The 24,287-nt window shown below is 39.3% G+C and overlaps 1 protein-coding gene across 1 annotated transcript in view; it reads right to left on the bottom strand.

Annotated features, from left to right (window-relative positions):
- Positions 1–24,287, bottom strand: part of MYO3A (myosin IIIA) — a 266,051-nt gene that overhangs the window by 2,072 nt on the left and 239,692 nt on the right. The window contains exons 32-34 of the mRNA XM_033208976.1: positions 17,413–17,519; positions 8,740–8,780; positions 6,925–7,068 (exon numbers count right to left, since the gene is read on the bottom strand). Coding sequence (XP_033064867.1) covers positions 6,925–7,068; positions 8,740–8,780; positions 17,413–17,519 — 292 coding nt within the window. The remainder of the gene's footprint in view (positions 1–6,924; positions 7,069–8,739; positions 8,781–17,412; positions 17,520–24,287) is intronic.

The raw sequence follows: 24,287 nt of genomic DNA, 5'->3' as shown, positions 1-24,287 counted from the left end.
CTGATGGATTAAATTGGGGTGTGAAAGAGAAGAACCAAGAATGTCCCCAAGCCTTTTGGCTTAAACAACTGGAAGGATACTGTCATTTAATAAGATGGGGAATACTGCAGAGAAGCATAATTTTTGCAGTGGGATAAAGATTTTAGTTTCGGTTATGCTAAGTTAGATATATTTATTAGATATTCAAGAGGATATCAAATACATGAGTCATGGCAAGGGTAGATATTTCAATTCACAAATTTTAAGTACAAAGACAATTTCCTTCCTTCCTTCCTTCCTTCCTTCCTTCCTTCCTTCCTTCCTTCCTCCCTTCCTCCCTTCCTCCCTTCCTCCCTTCCCTTCCTCCCTTCTCTCTCTCTCTTTCTCACTCTGTCACCCAGGCTAAAGTGAAATGGTACAATAACAGCCTCACTGCAGTCTCAACCTCCAAAGCTCAACTGATCCTCCAGCCTCAGCTTCCTGAGTAGCTGGTACTACAGGCGTGAGCCACTACGCCTGGATACTTTTTTTATTTTTATGTTTTTGTAAAGACAGGATCCCACTAATGTTACCCAGGCTGATCTTGAACTTCTGGGCTCAAGTGATCCTCCTGTTTTAGCCTTCCAAAGTGCTGGGATGACAAGCATGACCCACAGAGCCAGGCCAGGAATTTTAAGTACACAGACAATATTTAAGATCATGAGAGTGCATGTTGATAAAGCAAAGGACTGGGACACTCCATTATTGAGAGATCAGTGAAATGAGAAAAGTCAGCAGGAAGAATGAGAAATAGCAGCCAGCAAGGCAAGAGGCAAACCAAGAGAAGTGCTGTCCTGAAGGCCAATGAATGAAGTACTTAAAGAAAAAAAATGAGTAACATAGGTGTAAAATCACCAAGCATGGCAAAATGGAGGTCACTGCTGACCTTGCCAGAGGCAATTTCAGTGTTGTGCTAGGAGAGGAAACCTGAGTGAAGCGGCTCAAAAGAATAGGAAGAAAGAATGTGCAGGAGGTAGTATCATTACTCTTCCATGTTTCATTTATTTACTATACTGAAGAGCAGAAAAAGTGGGTGGTTGTAAAGGGGGGATTGGGTCAAGGGTGTATTTTATGATGGATCTGAATGCATCATGTTCACTAATTGCCAGAAATGATTTGGTAAAGAGAACAAACATTCAAGGTGCAGAAGACAGAGGGGACAATTGCAGGACAATGCCCTTGAGTCAGTGATAGGACTTGAATTCAGTGCACAAAGGGAAGGTTTCACTTTAGCTAGGAGGGTGGAAAGGTCATCCATAATATCCTGAGGGAAATAGATGGGTAAGTGGTAGGATAGATTCAGCATGTGTCTGTTATCTGCTACTGTTATAAGAGAAGGTTGCCAGCTGAGAGCCAGGAAGTTTGGAGGGTTTGAGGAGAGAGGAGGAAGTTTGAAAGAGTGGACCGGGAAAGTGGCATAAAGGATTTTTAGGGAAATGTAATATTGCAAAGTAACTAAGGGCCTGCCTAAGGTGTGGTCATAATTTTAAGTGGGATTAAATTGTTCTGATTTTACTCAGCATTGGAGTTTACCAGTTGAATATAATTGAAGGAGAGAGGGCAAGGCCATTGGAAGTATATGCAAATGAATGAAAATAATGATGAAAGGAGAGGTCTAGAACGTGGCCTGCAGATGGAATATGCTTTTATTCTGGTCCATTCTGAATAGGGAATTAAAAGGCAAAGAAAAAGAAAAAGACCTTTGGCAAGGTCTTTCAGGACACCCTGAGCCCAGTGGATACTTGACAGGGAAGGTCAAGTAGCATCATGATGGGTATTGAAGGAGCAGATCATCCTCTTTTGAGTTACTGACTTGAATTTTCATACCTATTCAGCTTATTTCTGTTGTAAGAATATTAAATGTCAACTATCTGCCAGGTATATCACACACATTATTTCTAATTCTAAGGACAACTCTGCAAGGCCTTAGATTCTTGTTATTCTCAATTTGCAGATGAGAAAACAGACTGATCCTAGTTGCTATGGCTAGTCAGAAATGGAGTGCAGATTCAAACCCGGGTCTATAGGTCTCAAATCTTATGCTTTCCTCCTTGTATCCTTTTGCCTCTTTTTTTGTTCATGCTTCTTTCACAATTCTCCTGTCTCTTAAATGAGGCACTTGTGTTCCATCTTATTTTCCCCTTTTCATCCTCCATTGATCTTTTTGCCATAATTAAAACCTGCTTATGCCCTAAACAACCCACATCTCTCACCACTGCCCAACAGAGACCCCACTAGGTCCCATCTTCAGAGGAGACAAGCAGATGTCAGCCTCTTGTTGTCCTCTTTTTCTCTAGTGCCATTCTCTAATCACCGATTGCCTGCCATCAGCTTTCATTCATTTAGTCCATGAGAACAATGAACTATCAACAACAACAACAACAACAACAAAAAATCAAGAAAACAATCTCACTTACAGTAGCTACAAAAAATACTTAGGAATAAATTTAACCAAGGAGGTAAAAGACCTATGCACTGAAAAGTATAAAACACTGATGAATGAAACTGCAGATGACACAAATAAGTGGAAAGATATTCCCTGTTCATAGATCAGAATAATTAATATTGGTAAAATGCTCATACTACCCAAAGCAATCTACAGATTCAATGGAATCTCTATCAAAATTCCAATGACAGTCTTCACAAATATAGGAAAATCAATCCTAAAATTTATATAGAACCACAGAAGACCCCAAATAGTCAAAGCTATCTTGAGCAAAAAGAAGAAATCTGGGAGACATCACATTACCTGATTTCAAACTGTATTAAAAAGCTATAGTTAGTAAAACAGCATGGTACTGGCATAAGAACAGATGCATAGACCAATGGAACAGAATAGAGAGCCCAGAAATAAATCCAAAATTTACAGCCATTTGATTTTCAACAAACATGCCAGAAACACACAATGGGGAAAGGACAGTCTCTTCAATAAATGGTGCTGGAAAAACTGCATGTCCACATGCAGATGAATGAAATTAGATAGTTATCTCGCTTACAAAAAGCAATCTCACACACAAAAATCAATTCCAAATGGATTAAAGACTTAAACATAAGACATGAAACTGCAAAACTACTAGAAGAAAATATAGGGGCTAGCTCATGTGATGCCACCTAAAAAGAGAAAAGAAAAGAAAAGAAACAAATTATAAGGGAAGAGCTCCATGACATTCGTCTGGGCAATGATTGTGATCTCAAAAGCACTAGCAACAAAAGCAAAAAATAGACAAATGGGATTATACCAAACTAAAAAGCTTCTGCACAGCAGAGGAAATATTCAACAGAATGAAGAAACAATCATTTAAATGTGAGAAAATATTTGTAAACTATATATCTAAAAAGTGGTTAATATCCAAAATATAGAAGGAACTGATACACTTAGAAAAAAAACCCAAACAGAAAACAACCCGCAAATAACCCAATTAAATAATGGGCAAAAGACCCAAATAAACATTTCTGAAAAGAAGACTGAGAAATGGTCAACACGTATATGAAAAAATGCTCAATATCACTAATCATAGGGGAAATGCAAATTACAAACACAATGAGATATCATCTCATACCTGTTAGGATGGTTACTATAAAAAAGATGGAAGGTTACAAATGTCGGCAAAGGTGGGGAGAAAAGGGAAACTCTTGCACATCATTGGTGGGAATGTCAATTAGTACAGCCATTATGGAAAAGAGTATGGCAGTTCCTCAAAAAATTAAAAACAGGCTGGGTGTGGTGGCTCACACCTGTAATCTCAGCACTTTGGGAGGCCAAGGTGGGCAGATCACCCGAGATCAGGAGTTTGAGACCAGCCTGGCCAGCATGGCGAAACCCCATCTCTACTAAAAATACAAAAATTAGATGGCTGTGGTGGCAGGCACCTGTAATCCCAGGTACTTGGGAGGCTGAGGCAGGAGAATCACTTGAACCTGGGAGGTGGAGGTTGCAGTGAGCTGAGATCATGCCATTGAACTTCAGCCTGGGTGACAGAGCGAGACTGTGTCTCAAAATAAATAAATAAATAAATAATAAAATAAAATAAAAAAAATGATCCTACTTCTGGGTATATATCCAAAGGAAATGAAATCAGTATGTTAGAAAGAGATCTGGGCTGGGCGCTGTGGCTCACGCCTGTAATCCTAGCACTGTGGGAGGCCTAGGCGGGTGGATCAATTGATGTCAGGAGTTCGAGACCAGCCTGGCCAACATGGTGAAACCGTGTCTCTACCAAAAATATAAAAATTAGCCGGGCATGGTGGCACGTGCCTGTAATCCCAGCTACTCGGGAGGCTGAGGCAGAAGAATTGCTTGAACCTGGGAGGCAGAGGTTGCAGTGAACCGAGATTGCACCATTGTACTCCAGCCTGGATGACAGAGCGAGACTCACTCAAAAAAAAAAAAAAAAAAAGATCTGCACTCAGCTGTTCATTGCAACATTATTCACAAGAGCCAAGATATGGAATCAACTTAAGAGTCTATCAATGGATGAATGGATAATGAACATGTGGTATATGTACACAGTGGAACACCCTTCCACCTTAGAAAAGAAGGAAATCCTGCCATTTGTAACAACACGAATGAACCTGGAGGACAGAGTGCTAGGTGAAAGAAGTCAGGTGCAGAAAGACAAATATAGCATGATCTCATTTATATGTGGAAACCAAGAAAAAAAGACAAGCACACAGAGCAGTGAGTAGAATAGTGTTTACCAGGGGACTGGTCAGGTGACTGGGGAGAGATCAGTCAAAGGATACAAAATGTCAGTTAGACAGGAGGAATGAGTTCAAGAGATCTATTGTACAACATGGTGACTATAGTTAATAACAATGTATTGTGTAATTGAAAACTGCTGAGGGTAGATTTTAAGTGTTTTCACCATAAAAAAGATAGCTAAGTGAGGTAATTCATATGTTAATTAGCATGATCAAGCCATTCCACAATGTACACATATCTTAAAACGTGTTCTATACCATAAGTTTATACACGTTTATTTGTCAATTAAAAAAATCACAAGGCACTCAATTCACCATTGCTGTTGTCTATTACTCCCAGACTTACACCTTCTTTCTTGGGCAATGCCAATACTTGGTGTGTGTATATACACAAAACGATATTCTTTGTGCTCTAACATCTTCTGACATGTAGTTTAGTCTCAAATTTCTCCAGTTGTTTCAATAGCAGTATTCTGCTGTTTGGTTTTTGTTTTCTATTTTAAATTCAGAATACTGTCAAGGCTGTTTTGTCTCTGTAATCTTTCTTAGTTTAGAAAAAAAACCTTATCTGAGTTACCTTGTTCAGTTTTGTTAGATCAGTATACTTTTCCTCTAGCATCAAGCTCTTGGAGTAAGGATCACATCTTACGCACTATTCTATCCACCCCTTCTTCAAATGCCCAGCATGATCTTTTGCATAGGATGGAAATACCGAGTAATGGTTAAGGCCATCAACTCTAAACGTAGAAAGCCATGTGTTCAAATTCTGGCTCCATGAACTTATCATCTAGGTGACTCTTCGCAGTCACTAAACTTTGTAGACTTAGCCTCCTCATCTATAAAATGGGGCAATAAAAGTAACTGCCTTATGCGGTTGCTGTGAGGATTAAATGAGGCAATAGCATAGTGCCTAGCACAAAGAGGCAGTCAACAAAGCTAGCTGCTAGCATTTATTCCAGTGGATACTAAATACACACCCATAGACATCACTTAGTCTACATCAGGAGTATTTCAGGGATAGAATGCTTTCATAGTAGACAGTGTGTCTGCCAGTGGGGGGAAGCAGAAGGATACATTGGAGAAGCGGCAGAGTGAGCTTTTAAAATGGGAAGCAGGTAAGTCAGTGAAAAGCAAATGGGCATGGAGTGCACATCTGGGATTTTAGTTCACTAACTCAATGTGTGACCTTGAGCAAATCACTTAATCTTTCTGGCATTTGGTGTTCTTCTGTACAGAGCTCTGCGGTTAAACTAGAACAACTCCAAGCTCCAACATGTTACAGTTCTGGATCCCAAGATGGAAGAGGACATCTTTTGGAGGCAAAGGGCAAATATCATAGTTCAGGTGGAAATTCTTTTGCAGATATGGAAATGAAGCTTAAAGAGGTCAGCCAACATGAGCAAGGTCATTCAGCAACTAAGCAGCAGGATCAGGAACCAAACCTAAGACCATGTAACTCTAAAACTTCTTTTCTTAACCACCATGTCACGCTGTAAAATGGGTGAGGGTTCTGAGGACCCTAGGCTCACAGGATATTCATTTAGAATTCTGGATGAACAGCTTTTTGTTTTCCGTCATTACTCCCATTTTTCATATGCCATGTTTGTTTTATTATGTACCCTGATCTCAAAACTCCACACATATTTTGGGAAGAAGGAGAAAAAAATTCCCCAAGTATGAAATAAGCTACAAAATAATTTACTTAATGTCAGAAAGTTGGTGGCAAGGTGAGAATTAAAGCCAAAATATGCATTTTTCTATGAAGTTTTCTCTCAAATGTTTTTGGGTCTGACATCATTGATTCTGAGAAATTAACAAGCATAATTAAGAAACCAATGAGTAATTAAAATTACATTGGTTGAGCTTGAATATAGATTTTGGATATGATATATTGCTTACAATTAGATGACCATATAATAATTTATCATCCAAAGTGAAGTACTTTTATTAAATAACAGGAGTTTTTGTTAATAACTACATCAAGAAAATAGGTATAAACTCAGTTTTTGCTAGGAAAACTGAGGTGTCTGATTACCCTACCATAACACTGTACATGACATTACTTTTAAACACCATATCACTCAAAAGATGCAATATTCAGTAAGAGTGCTTTGTCATTCATCTATATATAAAGTGAAATATCTTAAGAAATGAAATTGTGAGTATAAATCTGCAAATGCTGTACTTTAAAGTTTAGCTTTTTACCTTTCATTAGCCTTAATACATTGATTCTGGAGTTCTTGCTGTGGTCTTCGTTCTCTTAAACTAGGGCTATGTTCCTTTGGTCCAGAACGACTGGGCAAAAATTCCTTATAATAGAAATCTTCCAAATCTAATAATTTTCCCTGACTGTAAATGAACACATAAACACACCATTACATCAATCTAATTTTCTACTCAAACTTATAAGATACTTGTTTTTTTCTTTTATTTACTATAATTTAGGAGTAACATACATATGTCAGTAGAAATGCAAGGTCTTGAAATGTGGGAAAAACAGTATATCCCATAAGTAAAAAAAAAAAAAAATTTCATATCTTACCTGAATAGAACATTAGCTGTGGGAGCACATTTTCCTGGTTCTATTGCACTGAACTTGGCACCAAACTAGTGGTTACTACAATAGCCAGTGATTGCAGTGTTTCAGTTTGGCCAGTCTAGATCAGCGGTCACTACTGTCCTTTAGGCCATTATCAGAAAAGCTCACCTTTGTGTACTAACACTCAGCATTTTCAAATTTTATCAGCCCTCAGTACATTGATACACATATGATCTTAACTTACCTCCTTCATGAGTAACATTCTGTCCTCTATCTATTCTTTGTTCTTTAGGGGATTAATTTCTGTGCTAGATTTTAACACCCACACGTGACATACACATAAGTGTGCATCCTTGCCCGTGTTAATTCTTGGCTCTACTCAGGGCACAGTCTGGTTCCTATGGTGCTCAGTATCTGTAGTCTGATGGGACTTCTTAAGAGGTAAACAAGTAGGACTGGAAAACCTCCAGGTGCTACAGTGCTTCCAGGAAAACACACTTTTCAAGTTACAGATACTAATTGAAAAAGGACTTTCAGGATGTCACTGATTCAGAAATGAAGAACTGTGTTCACTCACGCTGAATAGAAACGCTCTTGTTTGTTCTTGGCACTCACTGTCTGGAAACTGGTTGATGTGAACACTGATTAAAACAGTGATATAGTATTAAAAGAGTAAAATATCAGTGGGAAATATAAGAAAAGGAGAATAATGTGAATTTAAGTGTGCTATACTTGCAGGTAACATGAACCTTATCTTCTTAACAAATCCATAAAATTTACAAGCAGCAAGATTTAGCATGTGTAGAAGGAGAAAAAGCAAAAAGGAGTTTGGGGAAAGAAAATTCATGAATACAGGCATGTTCAAATTGCCCAAGCAAAACCATTCCATGGAACAAGAAAAGCAAATTATTGGGAGGGTACAATTCTTTTAAAACATATTTAAGTTCTTAGTGCTATGCTGGCTCAACAGATTTCCAATAGGCAGGATCTTATAAATTATATATAAATCACATGTTTGTAACGTAAATGTATTGAGTGCACATTACTTTCCAAATCTATCCATATAAAATAGGTGATTTTTAAAAAATTTTTTAAATTTTTTTTTTATTTTTTAGACGGAGTCTCCCTCAGTCGCCCGTGCAGTGGCGCGATCTCGGCTCACTGCAAGCTCCGCCTCCCGGGTTCACGCCATTCTCCTGCCTCAGCCTCCGGAGTAGCTGGGACTACGGGTGCCCGCCACTACGTCTGGCAATTTTTTTTTTTTTTTTTGTATTTTTAGTAGAGACGGGTTTCACTGTGTTGGCCAGGATGGTCTCGATCTCCTGACCTCGTGATCCGCCCGTCTCGACCTCCCAAAGTGCTGGAATTACAGGCGTGAGCCACCTCGCCTGGCCTAAATTAGGTGATTTTAAATTATAATTTGGACACATGGATTTTTGTTTGAATAAGATGACTGACTGAAATCGAGAAATAATAATTACCTGTCTTTCCTTGGTCTTCGTTTGTCTTCTTGGATTGACTTCTAAAGGAAAGAAGAATTCAAAAGACCTATATAATAGTATGACCTTAATATAATTGATATATTACTATAATCTTAATATGTAAATACATTTACTTTTAAAAGATTAAGTTAGAAATAAGCAAGTAGATACAATATTTTAAAAATTTAAAGAAATATAATTACTCAAGTTTTATTAATTATAAATTTCTGGTTATTTTTTACCACACCTAAACTGAAAGGAATCTTTGCATTCCATATGAAAAATGTATTTCCCACACAGTGATCAATATAGACAAGGTTACATAAGATCTATTTACTACAAACGGGAGCAACTGTAAAATTTCTGGGAAGCCCATTTCTCTACTACAAATGCAGTTGCGATGGAAGCAGGTTAATTAAGCTGCTTTGAATGTCTTGCTTCTTTGTCTGCAGGTAAAACAGACGGGTGAATATGGAGGGCAGGTGCAACAGTCCGCAAAAAGAATGGAATTGTGACTTCATAAACCTATAGGACCCCATTTATGACATAAACGTAGCAGCATAGATGATATATGTTTTCATTTGTACAATGTTTTCATAGTTGAGAACTTTATGTATCAAGGTCAGAACAAATTAAGATATGCAAGTATGGAAATAATTAGGTATATTTTAACTGATACTTCAATTTGAACATTAACAAAACGGTCCTTTGTATATAAGTTTCACGTTATATACAAACCAGTACTATCTTTTGCACTGTAGCATTACTAATGCTTTTTTATGTGTGTGCTACTTCAATATATTTGAGCTCATATATTTACATGTTGCCACAGCATATTTGTCTTTTAGGCTGAGAAAGCAGACACCACACTCACCTTGAACAAACTGAAGATATTATAATTGTGGAAACCCTATAGCAGGTATCAAGTTGGCTGGTACCACAAAAGTGTTGTATAACAAAAATGGCAATTAATAATGGTTTATAAATACTGAGAGCTTCCTCCAGTATTTTTAGAGACATAGTAAGTCCTGTTTTTTTTCAGGATTTATCATTTGTTGTACTCTAAAATAGTAGATGAGTGGAACAGTTCATGGTTTCTTCTATTCTTATTGGTTGGCATTTTAACAGGTGGATGAGGTAGAAGTGAGTGCTTCCTTGCATCAAGTCTGGGAGGAGACCATTCAGGAAATAATGTAAGGGCGGGATATCAATTACATTCCTGTTCTCCCGTTTCCTATTACTTCACATTCTTGATCCAATGCCCTAGGCTAAGAGGTGCTTACAAATAATTACATTGCCCGCATAGGAACAGAGGCCACTAGCAGTTCAGTTAATGATCTCTGGGACTGGGGTGGTGTTTGTTGTGGTGGTTGTTGTTTTAACATGACTTCGGTAGTAGTTTCCTACAGAGGTCCTGCCTCCTTCATCCATTCCCTGAAAAAAAGCCCCTTTGTTCTAAGTAACAATTGTCTATAGTTCAAAGTTATGTTTAAGTGATGGCAGTACGCAGAATGACAGGGATGCCCTTTATACAACCAAGAATCAAATAATGTTCTGCCCTTGAATTCTCAGGCTGGTGAGGATCCTATTTATACTAGATCAGCACTTCCCTCTGAGATATCGTGTATGTAAGTTGGTTCTCAGTCACAGGAATTCCTAGAAGAGGACATATTGTCCAGACTTCTTTCACTCTTGCCTGTGTTAGAATATTCTTTTTTTTTTTTTTGAGACAGGATCTCGCTCTGTGACCCAGGCTGGAGTGCAGCAGTGCAATCTCGGCTCACTGCAACTTCTGCCTCCTGGGCTTAAGTGATCCTCCCACCTTAGCCATCCTTGTAGCTGGGACTATAGTCATGACCCATCACGCCCGGGTAATTTTTGTATTTTTTGTGGTGACGGGGTTTCGCTATGTTCCCTAGGCTGGTCTCAAACTCCTAAGCTCAAGTGATCCACCCACCTCGGCCTCTGCAAGTGCTGGGATTACAAGTGTGAGCCACTACATGTGGCCTTGTGTTAGAATATTCTCATGAAATGTGATTCAATAATATATTTTTCCAAAAATTATTTAAGATGGGTCATAATAGAATCGTTATACAATCAAAGTAATAAAGTAGAAATTGTAAATGAGAAATAAAGGAGGCAAAGGAAGTAGGTGCGTTAAGATGGAGGCTTACATTTGTCTCTTAGTTTTCCTAACAGCTGGGGCTAAAAGGGGAGCATGATGCATTAACCCGTACCTTTTGTCATGAAAAGGGAAGCATACCACTCCTCAAAGGTGAGGATTTTATAAGAAATTTATTACACGGACTTTATAGCGGGGACTTTTTTGCTAAGATGTACAGTGTTTTCAATTATAGTTTTGAAATTACAAATTAAAAACTTGAAATTTGAAATGAAAATAAAGAAGCAAATGTCCCATGGCAGTTTCTTATAGAACCAGTGTAGAGAAAAGAAAGAAAGAGGAGACAAACATGACTCACGTAGATTTTCTGGCTTGGGTGTTTCTTGAGGAGGCCTTTAAAAGAGTAGTGTCTTAGTTCTGAAGACTTTGAAGAACCTATTCCTTAATCAGGCACATTGCACTCCCCCTCCATCCCCACCCGACATAAAGAAACATGTTTTATGACAAAAACGTTAAAATTCATATCCATTATATCATGGTGAGCACAATCTTACTTTCCTTTTGGTAATACACTACCAATTTCTTTATTAAGGTGGATGAAGAAGGAGCTAAAACGTTGAAGTCAGGAAGAAAAAGACTTTGGAGTGGCCAAACTAGCTACTGCTGTAGTTCAGGGAAAGTCCTGGAAAGAATAATAAAATTGGAAGGGATCTCTGATAAGATTGTGTTCGATTACTCGTTTTTTTGAGGAACCTTGGCCCTGAGTCATTTTTGCTGATGCTGCACAGCTTTGAGTGTTAGCCCAGGCAGTACAACAGCCCATGCGCACTCTACTAATGCTCTCCACCACAGGCACACATCTGCGGCTTGGCTCACTCTTATTTTGGACACAGCAGCAGCATTTCCTGGACATAAGAGATAAAGAGCATCAAGTCATAGGGAAGAGGCAATACTGATGTTAAGGCCGCCAGAATCACCATTGTAAGAAGTGACATTCAAGGAGAAAAAAAAAAACAAAAAACTATAAAAATAGCCAAACAACTGAAAGCAGAGATGTTCGTGTTGGGCAAATGTAAAGGAAATAATTTTCTACAACTCAACAGCCCCTGAGAGTACCGTACTACAGGGGTCTATTATTTAACAGTCTTCTAGTTATGATGTTAGCTGCACACTGTTCTCAGGACAATGGCTGTAACAGTGAGCAAAGGCCTCCATAGAGCTTCTAGTTTAGAGGGGGGTTACACAGGAGATAAGTAGATAAATAAATATTTATAAATGCAATTAAGAGGCCTGGGTGTGGTGGCTCACGCCTGTAATTCCAGCACTTTGGGAGGCCGAGGTGGGCAGATCACCTGAGGTCAGGAGGTTGAGACCAGCCTGGCCAACATGGTGAAATCCCGGCTTTACTAAAAACACAAAAAACTTAGGGGGGCAAGGCAGTGGGTGCCTGTAATCCCAGCTACTTGGGAGGCTAAGGCAGGAGAATCGCTTGAACCTGGGAGGTGGAGGTTGCAGTGAGCTGAGATCAGGCCACTGCATTCCAGCCTGGGCAACAAAGTGAGACAACAACAACAAAAAAATGCAAAACTCACTGGAGAAAAATGAAGCAGGCCAGTGATAGATAGAGAGATTGGGTGCTGCCTTAGCCACGGCAGTCAGGGATCCTCTCTGGGAAGTATAGATCCAAATGAAACCAAACCAATAGCCCCATAGACTGTTCTTTTTGATAAACATAGAAACTAACCCTTCTGCTCTTTTTTTTTTTTTTTTTTTTGTGAGACGGAGTCTTGCTTTGCCGCCCAGGCTGGAGTGCAGTGGCCGGATCTCAGCTCACTGCAAGCTCCGCCTCCCGGGTTTACGCCATTCTCCTGCCTCAGCCTCCTGAGTAGCTGGGACTACAGGCACCCGCTTCCTCGCCCGGCTAGTTTTTTTGTATTCTTTTTAGTAGAGACGAGGTTTCACCGTGTTAGCCATGATGGTCTCGATCTCCTGACCTCGTGATCCGCCCGTCTCGGCCTCCCAAAGTGCTGGGATTACAGGCTTGAGCCACCGCGCCCGGCCCCTTCTGGTCTTAAAGCTCCAAACTTTTATTTGTTTATCTGAGTTCCTTCCTCAGGAAATAACCTTTAGGCCCCTCAAAAAAAGAACTGAAACTCACAACAGTGCACTCCTTCACCATGATTGCTTCCTTGCCCCTCCCCAGTTCTTGTTTTCTTAAACGTTGTTACATTTCCTCTCTGCTATATAAATCCCTGGCGTTAGTCATTAAGGGAGATGGATTTGAGACTGAGCTCACGGCTCTTGGGCTGCAGCACCTGATTAAGGCCTTCTTCTTTGGCAATACTCGGTTCAGTGATTGGCTTTCTGTGCGGCGTGCAGCCGGACCTCAGCCAAACCCCTGGTGTTTCAGTAACATGAATCAAGTACAAACATTTTGAATAGTGCTACAATAAAAGTTCACAATAATGTATTGTATATTTCAAAATAACTAAAACAGTGGAATTGGGATGTTCCTAACACAAAGAAATAAATGCTTGAGATGATGGATACTCCAGTTACCCTGATTTGATCATTACACATTGTATGCTTGTATTGAAATACCACATGTATTCCATAAACATGTACAACTAGTATGTATCCATAAAAATGAAAAATCAAACATTAAAAAAGTAAAAAAATTTTTCATTCACTGAAGTGACCCTGGGTCATCAAGAAAGGGTTTAAAATAGACAGTATATTTTAGAAAGACTTTCATGAAAACCATTTAAAGTTACAGAAAGTATTTGGTGGTTAAAGGGAGTGGGACCTCATTACAGCCACACTTTTCACTATGTATAATGCCTCAAATCCTGGGAAGGGCCAGATAAATAGGAACACATGGTATCTTTTCACTTATAATAATATACTCCTTTTCTGTTTTATTTTTCATTGAAGCCATAGATTTCAAAGTCAGAGTTATAAAAAAGGATCCTATTCCCTAATAACTTAGGATGTATGGAAATATAGTTACTTAAAAATAACAGTGAGATGACAAAGTAAGCTTCTTGGGGATGGAACTCATTTATGAGGCTCAGAATTTGCTCCACAGTTCTCACTGGTTGTTAGTAATAAATGTTTCACTTCTGTTAAGGTCTTTTACAATTTCTCATACTGGGAACAGTATCTGCTGTTGAAGCCATCACAATCACTTGACATTTCAGTTGCACTTAATAAAGACCACTGAGTATCATTTACTACATAAACTCAGGGTTAATAGGGAATGTTTGGTAATTTTTTTTTTTTTTTTTTTTTGAGACGGAGTCTCGCTCTGTCGCCCAGCCTGGAGTGCAGTGGCGCGATCTCGGCTCACTGCAAGCTCCACCTCCCGGGTGCCCGCCATTCTCCTGCCTCAGCCTCCTGAGTAGCTGGGACTACAGGCGCCCGCCACCGCGCCCGGCTAATTTTTTGTATTTTTATTTAGTAGAGACGGGGTTTCACCGTGGTCTCGATCTTCTGACCTTGTGATCCGCCCGCCTTGGCCTCCCAAAGTGCTGGGATTACAGGCGTGAGCCACCGCGCCCGGCCATGTTTGGTAATTTCTAATCTTGTTTCTGCTGTTCTATTTAACTGCATAAACAAATGTCAGAGTATTTGCTGCTTTTTAAATTATTTGAGCAGCACAGAAAAAAATCAATTTCATTTCTTAATTGGTTTCCTATAAAGTGACTGTCAAAGGCAGGTATCTGGAATTTTAGATTTTTCTCAATTTACTCCTATTTGCTTTTCATTCCTTTATTTCATTGCTCTCATTTGTACAACACATATTTATTGCATGCCTGCTATGTGTCAGGTTGAATGCAATAGGCAAACTCCTTGACCTTGTGGAAGCCACACCAATCCCTCTTTAGCATGATAAAGTGTCATAAAAGGGAAGTATGGGCTTCTTAGGGAGGATATAGGAAGAGCTCTCTTGGGATTTGGGAGTGACAAGAAGGTTTCCTGAAGAAAACGACATCTAGGCTGAGGGTGTTTTGATCGTGAAAGATGAGAAGAGAAAGAGGATGTGTGTTTTAGGCTGAGAAAAGGGCATGTCCAAGGACAAATGTTTGTGGACAATTTGAAGAGGAGAGTGCAGGTTACTGGGGAGGAAGGGCTGAAGTGGAGAGTTTGGAGGGGTGAATGAATGAATATCAAGCACAGAGGCTGGACAGGGTGAGCAGGGCCCAGATTTTGACAGGCCTTCATATCTTAGGACAGTGGGAAGTAACAGAAAAGTTCCATCAATGGGAGGATAGTATAATTAGATATTAATTTTAGAAATACAACTCTGGCTACAGTGTGGAAAATATATTAATTAGAAGGGGAAAAACAAGAGACCAAGGGACCAGTAAGAGGAGTGACTCAGAAATACTGACAAGACATGCTGGCCTGGAAGAGGGTATTAGCACAGAGCATGGAGAGAAATAGAAACTCGAGATATTTGGATTTAGATTTTTGAATATGGAAGATAAGAACAAGGGAGAAGTCAAGGTAATAGTCAGATTACTGGCTTGTAAAATTAGTTGACTATTCATAAAAGACCACAGATTCTATTTATAGGAAATGTCCAGAATAGGCAAATCTACAGAAACAGAAAACTAGGTTGGTGATTGCCTAGGGCTTAGGGCAGAGGGGTAGGAGTGGGAAGTGACTTCTAATGGGGCTCTTTTTAAGGTGATGAAAATGTTGTAAAATTGGTTGTGATTAAATTATTGTACTAAAAACCATTTAATGTATATTAAGGTGGGTGAATTGTATGGCATGAGATTTATGTCTCAACAAAGCTGTGAGTGTGTGCACCCATGTATGGATGTGTATGTGTGTGTATATATCTCTATATATGTATACATGGATGTCTGTACGTCTCCATGTAGAATATGCAAAACAAACATTAGGTAGTTTGATATTTGAGGCTGGAGCTACAGAGAGATCTAAGCCAGTGATAAAGATTCAGAAATCAGCAGTCACTGAGGTCGTAGTAGCTAATGAGATTGTCTAAAGGAAATGAGAGGGGAAGAGAATGGGTTTCCACAGGCAACCCTCTGTGGAAACTGAAAATAAATCACTAGAGAGAAGGGAAAGAACTAGAGAAGACTGGCTAACTTGGAGGTCAAATGTGAGCTTCATTTTCTGTCTGCGAGGTGGGAGACTCATTTCCAACTGATTATCTGGGTTTCGACACATCCTCTGGGTTCTCCAGGGCATAGGGGAGTGCTGCTTTCTCACTGTGGCAGTGGAGAGCGGAAGAGTGAATAAATATTGCAAATGGAGGGACCAGCCAGTGGGTGCGAAGGCCTCAGGAGCATGAGAGAATGCAGCTCACCAGCAGAGTTTCAAGCAGTTCACTGTGGCTCAAGGACAAGAAGAGGGCAAGAAAAGAGGCTGAAGAGCAGTCGTGGGTCCCAGGAAGAAGGCCTTGGAAGGAATTAGGACCTCATCCTGAAGGAGTTGCTGAGCCATTAAAGGAACAATTAAGGGAGGAGCATGCTCAGAGGTATGGTTTAGAGACATTTTCAGGTGCAGGCTGGAGAGGATGCAGTTAGACAGTTATGTGGCACCTGAAATACACCAGAGTGGGAAATGATGATAGTCTGAAATATGGAAATTGCTGTGAGGTTAGGGGGGAAATGAGTTGGAATAAGCTTTTGCAGGTAGAAGTCACAGTTTAGAGCCACTGATGGATCACAGGTATGAGAGAGAGGACAAAAGCCAGAATGACTCCCAGGTTCTTGGTTTAGGAGACCATATGGATGACAGTGGCATTCATGGAGAACAGGAACATGAGAAGAAGGTCAGGCTATCAGGGGCGATGCCAATGAGTCCTCATGCTGTTAGTGAGCAGGAGCTGTGGGGTCAGAAGACCTCAATAAAATGAATGGCCTGGCAGCCAAGGCATGCTTATCTGTGTCTTGGAATCCTGATCTGAGAGATATGGATAATACATTCAGGGCTATTTCCAGGATTAGCTATCACAGTGGATGTGAACAAGCCTTATTCTAGGCGTGGAATTTGAAAGATGCTTAATAAATGCCTGTTTCTCCCCTTCTTGTCTTAATACATGCCTGTTTCTCCCCTTCTTGTCACCCAGGCTGGAGTGCAGTGGTGCAGTCTCAGCTCATTGCAACCTCTGCCTCCCAGGTTCAAGCGATTCTCCTGCCTCAGCCTCGTTTTCTTCTAGTTTCACCATAACCCACCCATTTACACCAGTGCCCCTCTCTAGAGAGCTCCTGCTATGATGGGTTTCTCTTTCTGAGTTGATATTTTCATGTCAGTTCATATTAATGGACTAGCAGAGAAAGTTTCAAGGAGGACGTGGTAGGTACTACTATGGGAGAGGCTTGAATGTGAGGAAGAAGGGCTGGAGGAGATCATAGTGCCCAGATCCCCAGCCAGGGAGGGGACTGAAGAGGAGACCAAGGCCTCTCTTTCCTGCCAGGCCTTCCTTTGTGCCTGGCCTCATCTAGCCACAGTTTTCACACTGGCCATTAGTAGATGTGATGGCTCCCATCTGATAGTAAGAGTGAGCCACTTACATGTAGTAGATAATAGTATGTAGAGTCTTCAGGGTTATTTAATGTTTTGGGTTTCCGGGGTCGTCTTGGGGGTCTCAATATTTTTGGCTCCTCTCCTTTAGAGATACCTATAAGAAAGGTGATCATAAACAAGTATTCAATTACAAAGACTATTATCAAGTGATGTTTTCCTTTTGGGATAAATAAGAAATTATATACCTATGACTGAGGCTAAGGCTGGAGAAAAAGGAAATACTTTTGCTGCACAACCAACCCTTATCCTACTCCTTACCATGTGCTTTCCTCTAGTTGTCTGGTAGTCTAGGACTTTGAGAGCCAAGGGGAAGAAAACAAGAGGAAGAAAAAGAAAAACAATGCAGCCGGGTGCAGTGGCTCACGCCTGTATCCCAGCATTTGGGAGGCCGAGGCGGGCAGATCACTTGAGGTCAGGAGTTCAAGACCAACCTGGCCAACATGATGAAACCCCATCTCTACTAAAAATACAAAAAAATTAATCGGGCGTGGTGGCGGGCACCTGTAATCCCAGCTACTTGGGAGGCTGAGGCAGGAGAATTGCTTGAACCTGGGAGGCAGAGGTTGCAATGAGCTGAGACTGCACCACTGCACTCCAGCCTGGGTGACAAGAACAAAACTCTGTCAAAAAAAAAAAAAAAAAGAGAGAGAGAGAAAGACGAAAGAAAGAAAGAGAAAGAAGAAAGAAAAGAAAAAGAAAGGAAGGAAAAGAATAGTTTGGTCATGTGGAATTGAGTAGAGCAGTTCAGAGGATGGATGACATCAGGGGTCAAAGCTGCCAGAAAAACAATTTAGAAAGCAATGTTATGCTCACATCACAGAACCTCTTCTGTCCCTTCTCTCCCTCGTGTGTTAGCCTCGCGTGGTGACCCATCTACCTAAGCACTGCGTGATCTGCATTTTTAAGGACCGCCTCATATGTTATGGCTCCAAATGAAGAGACTGCTCATTTGCAGAGCTGACTCTTTCTCAAAAGCCTAATCTGTTCTTTTTCCAAAATTTAGAACCTCAAACCTGTAGCATTTTTAGATTTGACATTAAAAGAGTGACCAAGAAAGAATAAATTTTGTCATCTTTTCCTACTCTTTCTGTTAATATAGCCAAGATCTCAAACCTGGAACAACACTGTCAGAGCTTCTGGTCATCTGTACACTTGGATGTTCATGTTCATTACAAGTGGCTTTATATTTACAGAGCTAATAGACCTCACTAAATATTTCTATTTTTTTCATGATTCTTGACAACTCCATCCACAGGCTCTGTTTGTGCAAGAATGTCTGCTCGACAGATAGATCAGGATAGAAGTGTGAGTTGGGTATGGTACTTATTGGAAAGCTTCATTCAATACACCTGAGCATATAGTTCTAGGTAGGACTTTAAAAGCAGTAATAGCTCATTCTTGCATACAGTAAAGGGGCAGTGATGATTCCTAATCCCCAGATGTTGAAATACACAGAGAAACAGAGCTGTCCCAAACTATACTAATCAAATAGAAGAATATTTATATTTATTATATGTAAACAACTGTGACTGGCAAGTATAAATCAGCTTCAACCAATGGTGAAAGACTCATAGATGTCTAACTTTCTAGTTCCCTGACCAGCCCACTAGGTGAAGATACTGATTACAGCAGCATTCATATTCTGACATTATCCAGCTCATTCATTCCAAAAGGTATGGGAAATTTCTGGGTGACAAAGGGGATCAGCTAATCGGGGGTACTTCAAAGAGGTGTAGTGCATGGAACAATGCTCTTCACTGAAACCTCAGCAATCACACATTGCTGTCCTTTTATGAATAAAACAAAAAGAGATATTTGTCAATGAGATCATGTTATTACCGATTAGTAATAGACAAAGCATTTGTCCGACCCATCCCTAGAGGTTCATCTCTCATTCTGTCTCTCCCTTCCTCAAGGAATAGACAGAGGAGGTGGAGGGAGTCCAAATATCTGAGTCATTTCTGGATCCATCTTAGACTGTCACAGACACGAGGAAAGATGGTAAGGCCTGAATTCTTGCCACCACCATAAATAGTGGTCTTTTATTTTTTCCTTCTCATTATCCTCTCCCCCAGTGCTGATTATTAAATAGATTCTATTGGCTCTTGCAAAGTTTTATCATTTCAAAATGCGTTTGTCATATCCATTTATATTACTCATTTGAATCTGAATGACAAGATACATAAAAATATGGTATAAGTTATTAGATATTCTTAATATTTTTAGAAACATGAATGTGGTGTGTGACTAAAATTTAACTTGGCTTTAATATTATTTAAAATCTGAATTGAAATATCAGAACATTACTATCATAATACAAATTAATTAAAATGAAGATGGCCAAGAAGCTGAATAATTGCCAAGAGAGTGAAAACAAAAAAAAGGTTCTGGGAATAAAGGCATTATTGATCTTGTGTTCATTTTATCATCAAATGTTCCCCCATTCAATCTGATTTCTCTATTGAAAATGCTTTCTATTAGGTTGTTGCAAAGGGAATTGCGGTTTTTGCCATTAAAAGTAATGGCAAATTAAAAGTAATGGCAAAAACCGCAATTCCCTTTGCAACAACCTAATAGATGGTGAAGGGTCCTTTTCACCAACAAATCCAAAGGTCCTTTATCTGTCCCTGTTGTCTCTGACCCTTCTTCATTAAGCGTTATTAAACACCCCTCGTCTTCATGACTCAGGATAAAGTTTCTGAAGGCAGATGCCTTATCTTATTTTTCTTTGTATTCCCAGTACTTATAAAAAATACTTGGCAAGTGCTTAATATAAGTTTGCTAGATGACTAAGTGATCTTCCCCTTGCCTCGTGGATTGAATCATCCTTTCCTCAGGTCCTGGCAATTTCTGGTGTTCCTAATGCACACCTCAGGTCTGGCCCTCCCATCCCACAGGAGCTCTTGCCCTAATTTCTTACTCCTTACTGAATACTTCTCTCTCAGACTCAAATGAACCTACAGTCATCATTCTTCTCCATCTAAGATTCTATACACTACAACCTCAATGGCAGCATTATTCCTGCTTCCCAGGTTGAAAACACTGATATCACCTTTGCCTTGTGTCTCTTCTTCATCTCCTACAGACAAGCAATCATTAATTTCTGTCCATTGTTTTGACACATCCTTTGAAATATCTAATATTCATCCACCACTTAGTTTCATTTGCCATTGCAATCACTCTGGGTGAAACGACTCATTTAATAACTGTGGTAGAGTCTTAATATGGTTTCTGTGCTTTATCTCACAAATGAAAACCATATTTTCCTTTCTTTTTCTTTTTTCTTTTTTTTTTTGAGATGGAGTCTTGCTCTGTCTCCCAGGCTGGAGTGCAATGGCGCAATCTTGGCTCACTGCAACCTCTGCCTCCCTGGTTCAAGCGATTCTCCTGCCTCAGCCTCCCGAGGAGCTGGGATTACAGGTGCTTGCCACCACACCCAGCTAATTTTTGTATTTTTAATAGGGACAGGGTTTCGACATGTTGGCCAGCCTGGTCTCGAACTCCTGACCTCAGATGATCTGCTCGCCCCGGCCTCCCAGTGTTGGGATTACAGGCGTGAGCCACCAAACCTGGCCCAGATTTTCATTTCTTAAATACTACTTTAATTGTGAAATTTCAAGTTTCAAAAATTTATGATGATGCCTCCTTTTCCCTTCTTCATCAAGTTTAAACTTCTGACTCCAGGTTATTTACAATCTTAGCAATTTCAATTTTATCTCCCATTTCCCCCCAAATGAACTTTCTCCTCTTGTCAGTCCAGTTATCTCACTGAAACCCTGATAGACAATGTTTATAGCTGTAACTTTGCTTTTTCTCACCTTCTCATAGAAAAGCTTTTCATAGACTTACTGAAATCTTAAGCTTGTTCAATGTCCACCTTCAATCCTATCTCTTTAATGAAGTTTTCACTGACTCCCCAGTGATCTCTCTCTCATTGAGCATAAATGGTACTTGCTAGACGCACAAGCCATTTTAAACCTGTTACTGGCTGAACTGTGTCACCTCAAAATTTACATGTTGAAATCTTAACCTCCAATACCTCAGAATGTGACTGTGTTTGGGGATAGGGTCTTTAGCAAGGTAAATAAGTTAAAATGATGTCATTAAAGTGGGTCCCAATCTAATGTGACTGCTGTCCTTAAGTTAAAATGATGTCATTAAAGTGGGTCCCAATCTAATGTGACTGCTGTCCTTAAAAGAACAGGAGATTAAGACAGACACACACAAATAGAAGACCATGAGAAGATGACCATCTAAAGGCAAGGAAAAAGGCCTCAGAGGAAAACAACCTTGTTGACACCTTGATCTTGAACTTCTAGCCTCCAGAACTGTGGGAAAGTCAGTTTCTGCTGTTTAAGTCACTCAGTCTATGGTACTTTGTTATGGCAGCCCTGGAAAACTAATATAGAACCTAATCCCATATGTCTTGCCGCTTACTATTTTTTGCTGTGATTTTTTTTTTTTAATAGTGGAACCAGAAGTCTCTAGATGGTGGGGATCATGGCTTAGGTTTTGATGTCCTTGTGTCATTTCACTGGTGATCTACATGTGGTAGTGTTTGGAGATGCAAAGATTGTGATTTCATTTCAGCTTGGAGATGTAGTGCTAAGTGAATAGTAAATATTAATATACTTCTGTGAACTGGATCACCATTCTCATCACATATAAAAATAAATTTCTGATGCTTTAAAGATTAATATAAATAAAAGAAATAATAAAGCTCTTGGAAGAAAATCAGGGATAATTCATGAGTAATCTAGGGGCATGAATGTTTTAATCAAAATTCAGAAATCATAAAAATATAGACATATTTGCCTATTAAATATAGGCAAAAACTTTTATTTGGCAACAAAGTCAAAAGACACATGATAGACTTGGAAGGCTATATTTGCAACACAGATATAAAGGGTTCATATTTTTAATATGCAAAGAGTGCTAACAAATGGCTACCAAAAATATAGACCAACAGAAAAGTGAGCAAAAGATTTAAGTAGAAAATTCAAGATGCGCAAATCCAAAAAGCAAATAAGCATGGGAAGGCACCTGAATTTATTAGCAGATAAGAGAATATAAATTAAAATTAGATACGATTTTACTCCAGACACATTAGCAAAGATTAAAAAGAAGGATATCACTGATGGACAGGAGGGCAGGACAAGTGTATGCTCCCAAATTGTTGAAGGACATGTCAATTTCTAGAGCCTTTTAGGAAAGCAATCTATTAAAACCAAAAACATCTTGCAACTCAATAACTTCATCACTGGGTATTTATCCCAGTGTACAGGTACATTTTCAAAGATATTTACTGCAACATTTTTCATCATAGCAAAAAATGGAAACAAAGAGAATATCTAACAATAGGGAAAAGGTTATATAATTATTGTGATTCACAAATACAGGATTATGCAGCCATTAAAAAGAATAAATTACGGCTATACTAGTTGATGTGCAGGGATTCCTGCAAAGGTATTGAGAAAAGCAAGTTGCTTAAGTGTTTATATTATGATCATACTATGATCCTATTTATATAAAACAATGATGAAAATCTCTGTTATGTACATATACCTACATGTATGCACATCTGCAAAAAATATGAAAAAATGCATGTTCTATAATAAGAGTTCCCTTGGTTGGGGGTGAGTAATGTGGGTTGAGAAGGGGAACACAGGGGAGGAAACAGGAAAAAAAAAGAGAAAAAGAAAACAAAACACTACATTAAATAATAATCCTGGAATGCGCTGCATGCAGTGGCTCACACCTGTAATCCCAGCACTCTGAAAGGCCAAGGCGGGTGGATTACCTGAGGTCAGGAGTTCGAGACCAGCCTGGCCAACATGGTGAAACTCCATCTCTACTAAAAATACAAAAATTACCGGGCATGGTGGCACACGCCTGTAATCCCAGCTACTAGGGAGGCTGAGGCAGGAGGATCACTTGAACCCAGGGGGCAGAGGTTGCAGTGAGCTGAGATTGTGCCACTGCATTCCAGTCTGGGCACCAGAGCAAGACTCCATCTCAAAAACAAACAAACAACAACAAAAAAGAATCCTGGAATGTATGGTATGGTAGCATTGATGTAAAATTATAAATATGCATGTTGGTGTGTGTATATTATGGAGATTTAAAAATCAAAATGCATCGAATTTTCAGAATTTCTGAAAATCTAATCTGCTTTAGTGTTAGCTTCTTGACATTTTTTTCTTCACCAGGATAATCTAAAGCCAGAGGGCTGACTAGTCTTAAGGGGTGTCTCACTTAAGATATTGCAATGCAAGGTGGCCAGCCAGTAAATGAAAATTATGATGAATGTATTATATTCAACAGACTATGATTGCTCCACTTAAATTCCTTCAGACTTTTTTTAAAGAGCAAACTTCCATGAGCTTATCAGCATACAAATATTTCAGAGAGGCATACATTTATTTGGCCTCTAATGGATCTGTGAATTTTTGTTCCTTTGGGATAATATAAACACTCTCTACTAACGTCATCCTAACCCCTTAATTACAAAAGTGACATAAACATTTATAATCACAAATTATCAGCAGCATATCAATATGGGCACTAGCATAATAAGGTTTGTGGCTATTTTGTGGGTTGTGCGTGGTAAATATCAGCTTGTAAAGGTTATTGCTGTATTAAATAGCCAGAAGGTAAGATACTTATTTATATTGCAGTTGTGGTAATAATGTCATTAAGTGTTTTGGTTTATCAGAAATGCACTTTTTTTTGGATAATGAATCACTTAACATCTCCACTTTTTTGCATTCAGAAGAAAGAAGATAGATTTAAAACTCATTGCCAGGGAAAATTGATTTAGAAAATTAAATTTCAGCATCATTCTCATTTTAATGATAATTAC

Source organism: Trachypithecus francoisi, unplaced genomic scaffold, assembly GCF_009764315.1.
Source record: "Trachypithecus francoisi isolate TF-2019V2 unplaced genomic scaffold, Tfra_2.0 Lachesis_group9, whole genome shotgun sequence".
Lineage (NCBI taxonomy): Eukaryota > Metazoa > Chordata > Mammalia > Primates > Cercopithecidae > Trachypithecus > Trachypithecus francoisi.
The sequence above is the reverse complement of the archived record's forward strand: the minus strand, read 5'-3'. Positions and strand labels throughout refer to the sequence as shown.